The sequence below is a fragment of the Spinacia oleracea genome, chromosome 3, assembly GCF_020520425.1.
Source record: "Spinacia oleracea cultivar Varoflay chromosome 3, BTI_SOV_V1, whole genome shotgun sequence".
Lineage (NCBI taxonomy): Eukaryota > Viridiplantae > Streptophyta > Magnoliopsida > Caryophyllales > Amaranthaceae > Spinacia > Spinacia oleracea.
In genome coordinates, this window is record NC_079489.1 from 99,866,414 (window position 1) to 99,883,162 (window position 16,749).

At 35.4% G+C, this 16,749-nt stretch overlaps 1 protein-coding gene across 1 annotated transcript; it reads left to right on the forward strand.

Moving 5' to 3' along the window:
• Window positions 1-13,480: 13,480 nt before the first annotated feature.
• On the forward strand, window positions 13,481-15,851 carry LOC110788484 (ACD11 homolog protein). Its single transcript, XM_021993125.2, has 4 exons — window positions 13,481-13,879; window positions 14,526-14,698; window positions 14,952-15,097; window positions 15,368-15,851. The coding sequence occupies exons 1-4, from the start codon at window positions 13,685-13,687 to the stop codon at window positions 15,472-15,474; spliced, it is 621 nt and encodes a 206-aa protein (XP_021848817.1). The 5' UTR covers window positions 13,481-13,684; the 3' UTR covers window positions 15,475-15,851.
• The last annotated feature ends 898 nt before the right edge of the window (window positions 15,852-16,749 follow it).

A 16,749-nucleotide genomic window follows, 5' to 3' on the forward strand; every position in this document is an offset into this window, starting at 1 on the left:
TTAATCGTTTGACGTATACTTCACATCCCCAAATCTTAAGAAAAGACACATTTGGAGGCTTTCCAAACCATAATTCGTATGGAGTCTTTTCGACAGCTTTAGACGGAGCTCTATTTATAGTGAGTGCAGCTGTATTTAGTGCATGTCCCCAAAATTCTAATGGAAGTTTGGCCTGACCCATCATTGACCTGACCATGTCTAGCAAGGTTCTGTTCCTCCGTTCCGACACACCGTTCCATTGTGGTGTTCCAGGAGGAGTCAATTCTGATAGAATTCCACATTCTTTCAGATGGTCATCAAATTCATAGCTCAGATATTCACCGCCTCTATCAGACCGCAGTGCCTTAATCTTCTTGCCTAATTGATTCTCTACTTCACTCTGAAATTCCTTGAATTTGTCAAAGGATTCAGACTTATGCTTCATTAGGTAGACATAACCATATCTACTGAAGTCATCAGTGAAAGTGATAAAGTAGCTGAAACCACCTCTAGCATTTGTACTCATTGGTCCACATACATCTGTATGGATTAAACCCAATAGTTCATTTGCTCTTTCTCCAACTTTAGAGAAAGGTTGCTTTGTCATTTTGCCAAGTAAACATGATTCGCATTTACCATAATCCTCTAAGTCAAATGGTTCTAGAATTCCTTCCTTTTGAAGTCTTTCTAAGCGTTTCAAGTTTATATGGCCTAATCGACAATGCCACAGATAGGTGAGATCTGAATCATCCTTTTTGGCCTTTTTGGTATTTATGTTATATACTTGTTTGTCGTGATCTAATAAATAAAGTCCATTGACTAATCTAGCAGATCCATAAAACATCTCTTTAAAATAAAACGAACGACTATTGTCTTTTATTAAAAAGGAAAATCCCTTAGCATCTAAGCAAGAAACTGAAATGATGTTTTTAGTAAGACTTGGAACATGGAAACATTCTTCCAGTTCCAAAACTAGCCCGGAGGGCAACGACAAATAGTAAGTTCCTACAGCTAATGCAGCAATCCGTGCTCCATTTCCCACTCGTAGGTCGACTTCACCCTTGCTTAACTTTCTACTTCTTCTTAGTCCCTGTGGATTGGAACATAAGTGTGAGCCACAACCTGTATCTAATACCCAAGAAGTTGAATTAGCAAGTATACAGTCTATAACGAAAATACCTGAAGATGGAACGACTGTTCCGTTCTTCTGATCTTCCTTTAGCTTTGGACATTCTCTTTTGTAATGGCCTATTCCATCACAATAAAGACAGCTTGATGTGGACTTGTCCTGCTTTGATTTAGCATTGCCCTTGGACTTTCCACCTTTCTTGAACGGTCTCCTTCTAGCCTTGAGTAAATCTTTGGCTTCACAGTCCAGTATTATTTCAGCCTTTCTGACAAGGTGAACAAATTCTGCAACTGTTTCTTCTCTTGGTTCACTTAGGTATAGTTGCTTGAAGCGACCAAACCCACTGTGTAGTGAATTGAGCAAGATAGAGACTGCCATCCTTTCGCTTATTGATGTTCCTAGTAGACTTAGGCGATCAAAGTATGAACGCATAAGATCCACATGGAACCTTAGTGGGACGCCTACCCTCTGTTTAGTGCGAAGGAGCTGAACATGTGTTTCTTGGACCTCCATCCTATAACACCTGTTGGGAGAACTAACCTTTAGACCAGACATTGATTCAATCAACTCATGGACGTTCAGGTCCCTGTCCTTCGTGCTTCCACGACAGATATCCCTCAGATTCTTGATGAGCGTAAAAGGTTCATAGGCTACAAACCTTCTAGCCCAATCATCAGGGATATTGTTCAGCATGAGACTCATAACCTTTTTGAGATCCGCATCCCAGGCGTAAAATCTCTCAGGGGTCATGTCTCTGGCATAGTAGCTTGGCATGGGATGTGACAGCACATACTCAAGTCCATTGAGTTTGACTATTTCAACTAGCTTAGCTTCCCATTCAAGAAAATTTGCCAGGTTCAGCTTGACCATAAGCTCAGAACCTATGATGATGTTTTGATTGTTGTTTGCCATATTTAAAACTACAATTGAAAAGAATAAACAAATAAATAACCATTCACAGTTTCTCTTAATAAACTTAAATTCTAGCATACATGCATAATTTAATGTTTATTAAGCATTTTATTCAAGTTATGTGTTCCGGCAGGTGTGAATAAAATGATTCCAAGATCCTAAAATCATTGAAGAACTAAGCACAGTTTGTCGACTTAATCCTAAAACATCTTCGGTAAGCAAAAACTTTTTGCTAATAGTCTAGAAACTATTCTTGGTTGATAGGTACGTCTAAGAACTTATTAGGTAAACCTATCGATTTTGCCACGACATAAAAGGACTCCTTACTTATATCGTTGAGTTTCACCAAAACTAACATGTACTCACAATTATTTGTGTACCTTGCCCCTTTAGGACCAATAAGTAACACCTCGCTGAGCGAAAACTATTACTAGATTGATGTAAAGGATATCCAAGCAAGTGTATATTTTGGCATGGCACCTTTTAACTCAATTTTTAAGTTTGGAACTTAAGGCTCTTACTATGTTGGTTAGATTTTAAGTGAACTAAAATCCTTAATCATGCAACATAATCAAGCTTTTGATCTCATGCATTTTAAGACATACTTAAAAGCAATAAATAACTTAAAACATGCATAAGATAAATGTGATCTAGTATGGCCCGACTTCATCTTGAAGCTTTAACTTCAAAGTCCGTCTTGAAAATCTCTGTGGGAGGCACCATTTTCTTCAAATAGGATAAGCTATAATTAAAACTAATGACAACTATTTGATGGTACGCAGACCATATTTGAATTGAAAAACAACTTTGGTACTTTAGACCAATTACATTCAAATTAATGGTACGCAGACCATATTTTCTATCCTATTTGGGCCATACTAGTCACTTCATAACCTGCAAAACAGTACATATACAATATATACCATTCACCCATTCATTATCATGAATGGCCCACATAGCTGGTTAGTAAAACACATTATGCATCACGTAAACATTTGCAGCAATTAATCAAGGGCACCAATAATCTACCAATTATTCAGTCCTTATTAATTCTAATCAAGTTGTTTTAACCTTAAGGATTTGTAGACCTAATCAAGAGTTTATGACTAAAAAGGGCTCCCACTCAAACCAATAAATTTATATGCTTTACTAATTTTAAACATAAAAATGTATTTCTAGTCTAACCGGAAACATACAAATTTAATTAAAATTTAAAGCTCATATAAATTTATAATTGAATCCAAAAGTTTAATTTAATTTCAGTCATATTTAAATTAATTCATGATTTTAATTTTAGTAAAATAATTAGAATAAATAACATTTATTATAATTACAATATTCAAAATTAAAATCCAAAAAAATAATTTAAATTATTAATTTTAAAATTAATTAAAATTACGTAAACTGAAAATTTCAAATTAAACATTCAAAACGATCTAATCGCAACGCAAACACCCTACGCATCGCACGCCCATGGGCCACACGCACACAGCCATCGCTGGCCATGTGCGCGCAGCCCATGCGCTGTGTCGCATAGCTGCTGCCTCTACCCTTCGCAAGCCATCGCATGAGTTGGTGCTCGCTGCGCGCGCACCAGCGCTCGATGCACGCGAGCCATCGCTCGTTGTGCGCGCTCGCCAGCGCTCGCTGCGCGCGCTCCAGCGCTCGATGCACGCGAGCCATCGCTCGCTGTGCGCGCTCGCCAGCGCTCGCTGTGCGCGAGCCATCGCTCGCTGTGCGCGAGCATCGACGCTGGGCGCAGCACTCGCGGCACACGAGCTTGCGCTCGCTGCGCGCGAGGCTGCGCGCGCTTGCGCGAGGCAGTGCGCGTTGTGGCGCAGCTCGCTTGCTGCCCACACGCGACTGCCGTGCCTTGCCTTCGCCCATGCCCATTCGTCCAGTGCTCGTAGCCCACGACACAAGGCAGGGCTGCTGCCTTGTGCTCGTGCACCATGCCCTTGCTCATTGCATTCGTGCCGCACGGGCGACGAGCTCCCTTGCTCGTCGTCGCATGCCCGCACTATACAACACCCCTTAAGGGTAACACGTAGCGTCCATTGCTTTGTGCGTGCAAGTTATATGAACGAATCGCATAAAATTTAAAAAATTTATATTTAAAATTAATGACAAATTAATAAATAATATTAATTTCATAATTTTAGGGCGAAAAAATCGAAAATTTATTATTCAATTGATTTCCGATTAACATGGATTCAAGTCTAGGTCATAAAAATTTAAAATTTATCATAAATTTACAATTTTTATGGTGGTTTTTAATCATAGGTATCTAATTAAATTATAATTAATTATGAAAATCAAATTAATTCTAAATTATTCTAATTTTCAACAAATTAATCATAATTACAAATTAGATTGCATAATTAACAAGGCTAGGCATTCAAACTTGTTAAACATATACAGTAGGTCAATCAAAAATTCAAGATTTATCAACAAGAATCGCAAATATTTAATTTAACATCTTAAATTTACGAAATTTTGCATTCGAAAAACTAAAACCTTCGAAAAGTCATAGTTAGGCTTCGAATTTGAGAATTCTGGGTTCGGCAGAAAAATATTAATTTTGTCAAAATTTTAGAATGCCTTTTACATGCGGAATTGACACAAAAATCACTCGATTTGGATGAGTAACGAAGAAACTGCCGAAAAACTGCGTACGTATAATTAAATAAACGCAATTTGCAATTAATTAACAATTACGAAAATTAATCACCCCTTTTAATTCTTGCAAATTTGTAATATTTAACCATGTTCATGCAATTTAGATTATGAAAATAATAAGAGGCTCGTGATACCACTGTTAGGTTATGATACATATGACAATTCATAAATCATGCGGAAAAACCATTTAGCCAGGAATACATATTATTTACACATAATCATATAGCATAGTTTAGATGCATATTCTTTGTTGCGTGCCTTCCCTAGCTGCGCCCGAACCGAACAAGAACAAGTCTTTAGGACTCCAAGTGTCGTCCCTCCGTAGATAGTCCACAGCACGTCCGGATCCGCCTTAAGATTGACCAACTAATCGCCCTTAAGGTACTAATAATTTCGGCACTTTTAGGCAAGGTATGTGACTGAATTTTTCTCTCAAAAACTCACTTTGAATACTTGAAAACTCGTTATAAACTGTGAACCCAGGCCACATATTTATAGGGGTATGGAAAGAGAATTGGAATCGAATTAGGATACGAATTAATTAAATTAGAATCACAATAAAACTCTTATTTAATTAATTTATCAAATAGAATTAGGAGTTTAATCATTAAACGAATCCTGTACGTTTTAGGTTTCGTATGTGAACACAAACACCCACGCACGCACAGCAGCCCACGAGGGGCGCCATGCGCGCGCGCGCACAGCCCGAGCATCGCAGCCCACGACTGCCGCAGCCTTGGGCGCGCGCTGGGCCTGCCTTGCGGTGGGCCTGGCGCAGCCTTGGGCTGGCGTGTTGTGGCGCGCGTTTCCCTTGCTGGACGTGGGCCTGGCTTCGTGCTGGGCCTTCGTCTAGCAAGCTCGTCCGATGCTAATTCGTACGACGCGCTTCCGATTAATTTTCCGATTCCGGAATTCATTTCCGATACGAACAATATTTAACATTTCCGATTCCGGAATTTATTTCCGTTTCGAACAAATATTTAATATTTCCGTTTCCGGAATTATTTTCCGATTCCGATAATATTTCCGATTCAGACAATATTTCCGTTTCCGGCAATATTTCCGATTCCGGCAATATTTCCATTTCCGATAATATTTTCCGATACGTACCATGTTTCCGTTTCCGGTAACATCTACGACTTGGATAATATTTATATTTCCGATACGATCCATATTTCCGTTTCCGGCAATATCATCGTTTCCGGAGTATTCATTTCTTGCCTGTGACGATCTCAGCTCCCACTGAAACCAAGATCCGTCGATTCCGAATATCCATAGATGGAGTATTTAATGCCATTAAACACTTGATCCGTTTACGTACTATTTGTGTGACCCTACGGGTTCAGTCAAGAGTAGGCTGTGGATTAATATCATTAATTCCACTTGAACTGAAGCGGCCTCTAGCTAGGCATTCAGCTCACTTGATCTCACTGAATTATTAACTTGTTAATTAATACTGAACCGCATTTATTAGACTTATCATTGAATGCATACTTGGACCAAGGGCATTATTTCCTTCACAATAGTATGAGGCCCATAAACCATAGTGACATACAGGGAAACCAATCCAGCTCTATCTCTAATCTCACAGTGAATAAACTGCTCATGGACAGTCAAAACATGAACATGCTAATCCTACGGTCGGGTCTTAACACTTTCAATTCAACATATGCAGTACGGTCGCTAACATAATCAGAATTGCCAATTGCACTAAGCCTCTAAAAATACAATCTTTCGATTCTAATTCCTATTAGCTAGATAATCAATCCACGAAATTGGCCGATAATTAACATGAATCAACAATTAAAACAAATCAATTGGGATTACTCAAGCAATAATCTATAAAATAACAAACTTTAATTCATAACAATCATGGTATAAACATGGCTTCCCTTACTTAGCCCTAGAATATAACTACTCGCTTATAATTGAATTAACAAGCATGAAATAAATAATAAAAACGAGATTCATAATCAAATAACGAATTAATCTAAGAAACGAAAATAATAAGAAAGAATTAAATCAAAAGAAATTATGAAAAATACCTTAGATTGATGAATTGAATTATGGAAAAACTAGGGTTCAACAATGGAAAACGAGAGAATAGAAAATAACGTGAAAAGCGCTCTAAGGATTGAAAAAACGTAAAGGAAAATAAAAGAATAAGGGAATACATTAATTCCCTTGAGGTATTTTAGTGTTTTCTAAATTCTAAACAAAATAGGAAAAATAACAATAATTACATAAGTAATCCTTTAATTCCACGATCACCAAAACGAGGGAAAGGCCCGCACGGAATTCAGTTGGGCGGAGAAACCAGCGGGCCCGCTGGTGGGTCGCTGGTTTTCGCGCCCAAGGGGAAGATTGAGCCATCTTGTTTATGTCATAACTCTTGTTCTACAATGCCTATAAGGACGTGTGACCTGTCGTTGGAAAGCTCTTGAAACCTACTTTCTAGGCCAATAAAAATCGTCTCATTCCGACATGTATAACTTGAGATATCATCAAAAGAGTGAACGCTTGTCCGTTTTGATGCTTAGAAAAGTAGCGTTTAGCTTCGTTGTTGACTCAAAATTATCCCTAGAAACATGCAATGATCCTCGAGTCAACATTCCATCCGTTCATCATCCAAATCAACTCATGACCGTAAAATCACCTGAAACATTAAGAAAACACAAACGGGGCGTAATAGAGTACGACAACGATAACTTATGCAAATGTGATCCTAAATGCAACTAAAATGATATAAATGCCTAATAATGCAACCTAAATGCGCCTAAAATACCCTATACAAATATGACTCATCATGCACTCATCAGCAAACAGTGGTACTCCCAACAAACTGCTAATTATGCTTAGAGACTCACTCCCCCAACAGTTAAGAGGTAAGTTGGGAAACTTCACCCACAAGGGAATCACCCTAAGAACCTCTTCATAGAAGTTGAAATCAGCTGTCCAAGGTTTAATGATCATTGGATTACCATAGATAGAATATGGGCCACCAGTAATGATCTGATTCCTGTCATCTATATTCTTAAACTTGATAATGAAGTAACATCGTCATGGAAAAAAACATGTGGCTGAGCAACCGAATTCCACACACCCTCCATGAATATCTTCATAGAGGCAATGGTGGGGGAGTCACCCACTACATACATCACCATTGAGGATTGCCACTTCTCAATCAAAGCATCCAGTTCATTCTTCTGCAACTGCGCAATTTTCCTTCCTTCCTAAAGCGATTTGCCGCCATTTTAGACCTAGTGAACAAGTTCTTCCAGGGTTCCTTACTTACATTTCCATAAACACCAGGGTCTACTATCTCGGAAATCCCAGGTTTTTCAACATTACCACTACCATCCCCATTACCCTGATGTGGCTTAGGAATTCCAATCAAATGAGTATTACCCACAATCCCCAAATCACGATTCAATTACAAAATGGTGTTATGAATTTTTCGAGAAATCATACCAGCCGTCGGGTGAAGAAGAGGGGAGTGAATCAACTCCTCACCATCAGAATCGTAAACCATAGCATTGTTATCTGGGTTTGAGTTTTGGTCACCATTTTTCTCAATATTGGTAACTTGAGTACGCGAAATCGATGAAGGAACATTCGTAGCAACGTTTGCAGTAGCAATATTAAGAGTGGCTTTCTTTTTCTTCGCCATCAATGGAGGGTGGCGTACGTTAGTGAGATCCCCTTAACGTGCACCCAAACTCGAGAGAGAAGAGAGAGAAAATTGTCTCCTGGTTCCTACTTCACAGCATTTGGATGCTTTCTTTTCAATATATACATATTGGTTTTGATATGAACATATTGGTTCTAATTTGAACGTACATGACTTGGATAGATCGGTTCTACTCGATCTAGACTATCAGTTCTGATATAGACATAATCTGGATAGATCGGTTTGACCTAAACATACTGGTTTTGTTCTACATTATCTGGACATATTTTTTCTAATCTAGACATGATCTGATTAGATCGCCTTTGATCTTGACATGATGTAGAAAAATTTGTTCTGATTTAATACATGATCTGGACAAATCGGTTCAAATTTGGACATGCCCTGGATTGATTAATTACGGACATGATTTGGACATTCTCATCTGGGCTTATTGGTTATGTATGTACATGATCTAGAAAGATCGATTACGATTTGTACATGATTTGGACAGATCTGTTTTGATTAGTACATTATGGACAACCCGGTTCTGATCATGACATAAATTTGCCATATTGTTTATGATCTAGATAAATATGTAGTCACATTAGTTCTAATATGGACGTACATGATCTGGATAGATCGGTTATGATCTGGACATATTTGTTGTAATTTAGATGTACATGATGTGAATAGATCAGTTCTAATCTAGACATATCAGTATTAATCTAGATATAATCTAAACATATCAATGTTGATTTGGACATGGGACATATCTTTTCTGATTTGGGTATTTGTTTGACATATTGGTTTGTTATCCTTTCGTATCTTGCTATTTGTAATACAAAGTTAATTATTAGTTGTTCCATGGTATTGCTAGTTATTGGTTTTGTTAAATGAATCACAATATTCTGTTTCCTTTTTTTTTTTATGCCTGAAGCAATAGAAAATAATTTCACCACCAACGACAATAATAATAATTAAACTGATAATATTAATAAAATAACCCAAATTCTTATATGAGACTGTCCTCACCATCAACTGATGGTGAGACCAGTTCACTATTGCGAATTTAGGTATGTTACTTCTATAGTTTAGACATGTTACTTTTTTTATAATTTTAGATGAGGTACTTTTTTTAGTTTAAGTATGTTACTTCTATAGTTTATACATCTTACTTTTTTTATACAGAGTAGTTTTAGGGGAGATACCTTCTTAGTTTAGGTATGTTACTTCTATAGTTTAGACATGTTACTTTATTTTTATAATTTTAAAGGAAGTACTTTTTTTAGTTTAGATATGTTACTTCTATAGTTTATACATTTTACTTTTTTTATACGGAGTAGTTTTAGGGGAGATACCTTCTTAGTTTAGGTATGTTACTTCTATAGTTTAGACATGTTACTTTTTTTTAATAATTTTAGAGGAGGTATTTTTTTTAGTTTAGGTATGTTACTTCTATAGTTTAGACATGTTACTTTTTTTATACGGAGTAATTTTAGGGGAGGTACATTTTTAGTAAGGTATGTTACTTCTATAGTTTAGACATGTTACTTTTTTTTATACGGATTAGTTTTAGGGGAGGTACCTTTTTAGTTTATGTATTACTTTACTTTTTTATATAATTTTAGATGAGGTAATTTTTTAGTTTAGGTATGTTACTTCTATAGTTTAGACATGTTACTTTTTTTTATAAGGAATAGTTTTAGGGGAGGTACATTTTTAGTTTAGGTATGTTACTTCTATGATTTAGATATGTTACTTTTTTTATATATAATTTTAGAGGAGGTACTTTTTTAGTTTAGGTATGTTACTTCAATAGTTTAGATCTGTTACTTTTTTTTATAGTTTTAGGGGAGGTACGCTATTGGTTTCGCGCTCGTCACACTATCAAGTTGATGGTGTGACTGGTCTCACAGGAGACGCGCTGATAAAATAATACTAAGGAAGTACTCCCTTCGTTCCATAATGTTCCTCACTTTTCCATTATGCGCGGTCTCCAATGTACTACTTTGACCATTAATAGTTTTAATTTTGCATTAGTAAAAATCATAGAAAAATTATATTTTTAGAAAATTATATCGAAACGAATCCATTGATATCCCGCAAGTTAATATTCTTACTCTAAATTATACTATTAATTACGATCAAATATTTTAAACTTTGACCATATGAATAGTAAACATGAGGAACATTATGGAACAGAGAAATAATAAAAAATAATGTTTCCTCCGTTTCTTAAATATTGCACTATCTTGATTTTACGCCCCCCAACACATTACTTTGACTCTTAATCTCTTGAATTATGCATAAGTAAAAAAAAATTGATATTTAGAAAGTATATCGGTACGATTTCAAATAAGATCCTACACGATTACATATTTTCTTATGTATATATTACAAAATATGGTTATAGGTACATTGTGAATATTGTAAAAGTCAAAATGGTGCAATATTTGTGTATTGGAGGAAGTATAAATATTACTAAAAAATAATAATACTAGGAATAGTTTCAATAATAATAATAATCTAAAATAATACCAAGGCGCTTCCAACTGCTACTTTCACATTCTCGATCATGACTATTGACATTATCTTTATTATTTCTAGTCATACAATTTCTCATTCACTTCTGGGAATGATTTACCTAGTTGAACATGATCATAGTATTCAGGATTTCTTTATTTTGTTCATTCACCCAAAAGACAATATATGAACTAATTAAAAACTCTATTGAATATTTTTCACAATTATCGTGTCTGCAGGACCACACTAGTTTCATGAAAGATATAAAGGGTATCTTGACAACAAGATTCAGAAACTATTATAGTATTCTAGGTCATATTTTCTTGTACATCTCCAAAAGGATTTACAGGCTTCTAATAGTCAAATGTCCAGACTTAAGCCGTGAACTAAAATGAAGGCTATATATTTGCATCTCAATTTATAATAGCTTTGATTATAATTATCTTCAAAGAAGAGCAAGACCCACTAATTTATGTTTTCAACATTATATAGTAAATTATTATAAATTCTTCCATTTTTCCATAGACCAATGTCCTTTTCCTCCACAGCGGTAACATACATTGGCCTTATTGAGAGGACCACCTTGACCATATTCATATCAACGCCTACGTCCTCGACCACTACTGTTGGCGTGATATTTTTCTTTTCCATAATGGGATGTCGCATTCGCTTCAGGGAATAGAGTAGAACCAGTTGGGCATGATTCATGATTTTTCATCAATAGCTCGTTATTTCGCTCCCACAAGGGGACAAGATATAAGTTCAGAATATTTCTTAAATCTCTTTTCACGGTATTGTGTCTGCAGGACAACATTATTTGCGAGAAAGTTAGAATGTGTTTTCTCCAACATTTCTACACCAATGATTTTCTTTCCACATAATTTCAAGTGTGAATTAATTCTGAACATAGCTGGGTTATATTCTTCACATACAAACTTAAAGTCTTGTAGTGTTAAATATAATCAATCATAACTAGTTTTGGGTAATATGACAATTTTCTGGTGGTCATGTCTTTCCTTTAGATTACTCAAAAGACTTGTGTATCTTTTACGGCCAAATACTCGATCTTAAGACCCTAATGGAGGTGATGCCGAAGAAATATCATAGCCTTTGTCTTGTTTTGACTTGTTCATATATTTACTTCTTTGATTGTATAACCAATATCCTTTGCATCTAGGTGAATTTCAACATCTAACACCCAAGACAAATAATTCTTTCCAGTAATATTAAAGGCCGCAAAATCAAGTTTTAAGATTTGACATAATTCACTATACAAAATATTCCAAATTAGGAATTATCTACAACAATAAATTAATTAAGAAAAAACCTTGTGTTTAACCAGATGATACAATAGACCGTAAAATACTTGACCAGTTAAACAAAACAAACACAATAAGAGAATCAATTGCAATATATATTGCGTATATAATAGAATCAATTGCAATATATATTGCGTATATAATAGTTGTGGCATAATACAATTGCAAGAATAAGAGATTAATTAAACGATCATAATCGAATATATGCGAATATACAAGTGCGGCAATATATGTTTGTGTTTGTGTTTGTGTTTGAAAATTGCGACAAACGGATAATTGCTCCAATAAATTGTGCAAAAATAACATATATACTCTAAATTTTGGCCGCATATAATCTCCAAACCAGCCAAACATGCAATCACATTATTATTTATACTGCTAATGCTATGTTGCTATTGCTGACGCACAATCAACATTTTTGTGTGAAATTATATAGCAAATAACAAATCTCCAATGAAAACTTCATGTTAATCGAAACAATCGAAACATACGGTATAAGACAAAGCTGGGGTATTAATCACAACCGGGAATCAATAAAAAAAAAAAAACAATATTCACCAACGCCGAAAAAATAAGTCACAACGCAATTAAATGGTATTAATTAACTTAAAAGGAATCTGATGAACTTTGTTTATAAATAATCAGATCGAGCAATAAAAAATAGTCGCCAAATAAACATGGATCGCATGTTCATAATTAATTTTTAAAGATAAGAAAATTAAGTATAATAAAACTCACCTCAAAGAATTGAAGACGAATGACTTCATTTGTTTCCCGTTAGCTCAGTCGGCTAGGGTTTGGTGCTGATAACGTGTTATGAATAAACAAGAGAGATAAGAGAGAGAATAGGGTTGCGTCCATTATTCCATATAATACTGGGTATATATAGGATACAATAGTTAGGGTTTGACTGAACCCTAGAATATTCCGGAAATACTAATGGGGTATAATGGGCATCCATATTATATTTCATAACAACTTTGTATTAATAATTATTTTATTTAAACTTTATTTTTCTAATTTGATAGGATCTAATATGATCTAATCTTATCTAAAATGCATAATAAGATGTTGAAATAAAGTGAACTAAACCGGATGTTTGTAATACTCCGTAGTTTAATATCTTCCTCATTACTTATTTGGAAACCGAAAAAATTAGAAAAAAGTTGGAAAAAAGGGTCAACGGTACAACAGTTAACGGTTGAGGTGCCTTCCTATGAAACCGCTATTAGGCTTGATTCCTCTCTCAAACCAACGCCCTTCCTTTCGGAAGGAAAATGGAAAATGGAAAATGGAAAATGGAAAATGGAAAATGGAAAATGGAAAATGGAAAATGGAAAATTGAAAATTGAAAATTGAAAATTGAAAATTGAAAATAATAATCGTGTGTGACTTTTGTTTTGTTTCGTTTGTTTGTCCAAAAAGAAAAAGGGAAGAAGAAGAATGAGATGTTGGTGATCGCAGAAGGAGGAAATGGCGTATGAAGAGATGCAAGCAACGCCTCTATCATCGATCGTGGAGGCGTTCGAGTATCTAGCTGATACCGTCGAGAATGGGAAAGATGAACTTCACTTAATTGCCTTTTGTGATGCCTGTGCTTTAGTTTCTGTTCTCTTCAATTCTTTAGGCCTTGCTTTCAAATTTGCCGAGTTGGAGTATTGTGCTAAGGTACTCTTTTCTATTTTTTGGATTTTGATCATGCCCTTTTTATCATTCTTACGATCATCTAATTAGAATAACATCATTGATCATTCATACATACGAAGTACTATGTTTATAATTGATTATGTACAATGTTTACAATTGATTATGTACTATGTTTACAATTGATTATGCAAAAATAAATGTTTGTGCTAAATTAATTTGTTGTATGTAAATTGTTCCTTAAACACATGAAAGTGAGGCCGTGACGACGTGACATGAATGTTTGAAAGTCATTTTTTCTCATTAAAAATCATGACTCCGTATTGACCTTTGATTTGGAAAATGAGATTGGCATAGATTTAGAGAGATCTGTCAAATGATATCAAGGAAAAGAAATGTTATCTATAACAACTATTATTGTCATAATTGTTGAGATCAAATTCTAAGATTATCAAGTTTATTTTCCGAACAAATTGGAAATGGATTAGTTTTCTTTGATAATAGTTGATTTGTGTACATAACATTCTTAGTTTAAAAGTTTTCTGATTGGGAAATGTTGCACGGAGTAATGCTTACTTAGCCTCTTTTATGTTTTCCCTTAATTTGGCTGAGGTAAATTACATGTTCATTTGACTGCTCCTTTTCTAATTCTTGTTATGGATTTGTCAAGGTGCGCGGTCTGGTTGAAGCATCAAAGATATATCCTACGTTACATAATATACTGGACGTCGATGTCCGAAATGGCAGAGTGAGATGTCCAGGAAGCCTTTCACGTAACTTACGTAGAGTTAGACAGGGTCTCGACCTTATCAGAGCTTTGTTCGAGCAGTTCCTGTCCACTTAGTATGTTTACTCCCTTCAACTCTTACCATTTATTTTCTGCATTGATAATAGAGGTATCTACAGACTACAGTAGTAGAGTAGAGTATCAATGCAATATCAAGTACGGATACATGACATATGCAGATAAAGAACTTCCTATTTGATCATCATTACCTTTTTTTTTTGCATTTAAACTGCAATCCCGTTCTGATTCTGATGGCCATAACAACCTTCAAAATCCCCAATAACACTGATAATTTCTCTAATTTTGCAGTGATTGTTCTTTAAGAGAAGCGGCTTCATCAGCTTACGCACAAACATGTGCCCCATACCATACATGGGCAGTTAGGGCAGCTGCTGCCGCTGGAATGTATGCTCTTCCATCAAGAGATCAGCTTCTGATAAGCCTGAAAGAAACGGGTTAGTTCGGTTATTTTCATCAAACAATGTCTGCTTCAATTCCCTAAACAGTAAACACCATTATGCCTGCATCAAAAAGTAAAATTGAACAAAAATTTAAGGGAAATGACACGGGGAAGGAAAAAGAAAAACTTTTTGCTCTTGACATCCTTTAGTTTCTTTTTTCAATATTAGAAGGTGTTCTGCAGTGATTTCATAACCTTAGTAATTGTGAAATGACTGCTGAATGGTGTATGATTCTCACCTGTTCTCACCTTCTTTACTTTGTAGATGAATCAGCAGAATTCAGAATGCAACGGTACATTAAAGCTGTGGTTCCAGTTATACAGTACATTGACAAGCTTTATATTTCAAGAAATATCACTTTAGACTGGTAAACTAGTTTATTTATTGTGGGGATCATTAGAGATTGTTCTACAGAAGAGGCATGCCAAATGTTACGTTGTTCGTCTAGTTTGGTGCCCTTGGTGGAAATTTGTAATGATCAACAAGGTAGGAGACTAGGAGCTAACACAAGCATTGTTGTATTTTAGATCATATACAGGATCATAGCTTTCTTCTCCCGTCTCATTCAGGTCCACTGAAATTACCTTACTTTGAAGAGAAAATTACAGTTCAAATTTAGATTTTTGTATGTGTGGGAATATTTTTTTTATAGGGTTAAGTTTATTGCTACCAAATTGTGGTACACAATCTCTGTAAATAACTGAGTTTGTTGTCATATATAAATTCATTTTTCCAGTTTCTCGAGTTATCAGAATCTTCAACACAAATTCCTTGATTCTTAAACTTCGATGAAAGAGGTTCAGATACAATATTACAAGGCTGTATTTTAATTACAGTTGGGTTTAAAGTCTATTATTATATTAACAAACAAGTAAATTACTTTAGGCTTTTTCTCGTTTGCATTCTTTATGGAATCTTCTGCTTAAGCCAACAATTGCCTCATGATGCAGACATGCAGTACCATAACCATAAAGAAATGCGAATTCTGTGTTAACTGGTGTGAGTTACAATTGGCTCAAGCCGCTCAACAGCGTGTCATAATGTTTTATGTTTGGTTTGAACTCATTATAGTGTTGATTTCAGGATGTATTGGTACAAATCCAGCACATTGATGAATCTTAATGATAATCCCTCAACAACAACAAAGCCTTAGTCCCAAAATGATTTGGGGTCGGCTATCAAGAATCGTCATAGGAGATCGTCATTGTGACCAGAACAAACCAGAAAGGAGCGGGAAGTTAAAAGAGTAAACAATGAAGATGAAGAAGGTGAAAATAATGAAAGTAAAATATGAGGAAAATATACATATATTACAAAAAAAAACAAAAATGAATCTTAATGATAATAACATGATTCCTTTCTCTTACCTCGGTCTCTAGCTGACTCTGGTCTAAGTTAGTGTGAGCGCTGGTAGTTCTTGAGAGCCATTCTTCTTCACGATTGTCTTCCTGATCACCTGAAAAGCCTCACTGGAAAGTGGGAAGATAGAGTGAATAGAGGACAGATATAGTGAATACGTGAAAATGTCAAAGCGAGGATGGTAAATCAGATTACTAATGGTAGAGAAAAAGAGCTCCATTGCAAGCTTATACAGAATTTTGGTATCAATGCATGCATGGATTTTAATTATTCCGTACAACCAATTG

Excerpts from the sequence above, each read along its gene's own strand:
- LOC110788484 (XM_021993125.2), top strand. The coding sequence starts at position 13,685 with ATGGCGTATGAAGAGATGCAAGCAACGCCTCTATCATCGATCGTGGAG. Across the intron at positions 13,880-14,525 it reads AGTTGGAGTATTGTGCTAAG|GTGCGCGGTCTGGTTGAAGC; the intron begins GTACTCTTTTCT and ends GGATTTGTCAAG. Across the intron at positions 15,098-15,367 it reads GATAAGCCTGAAAGAAACGG|ATGAATCAGCAGAATTCAGA; the intron begins GTTAGTTCGGTT and ends TTTACTTTGTAG.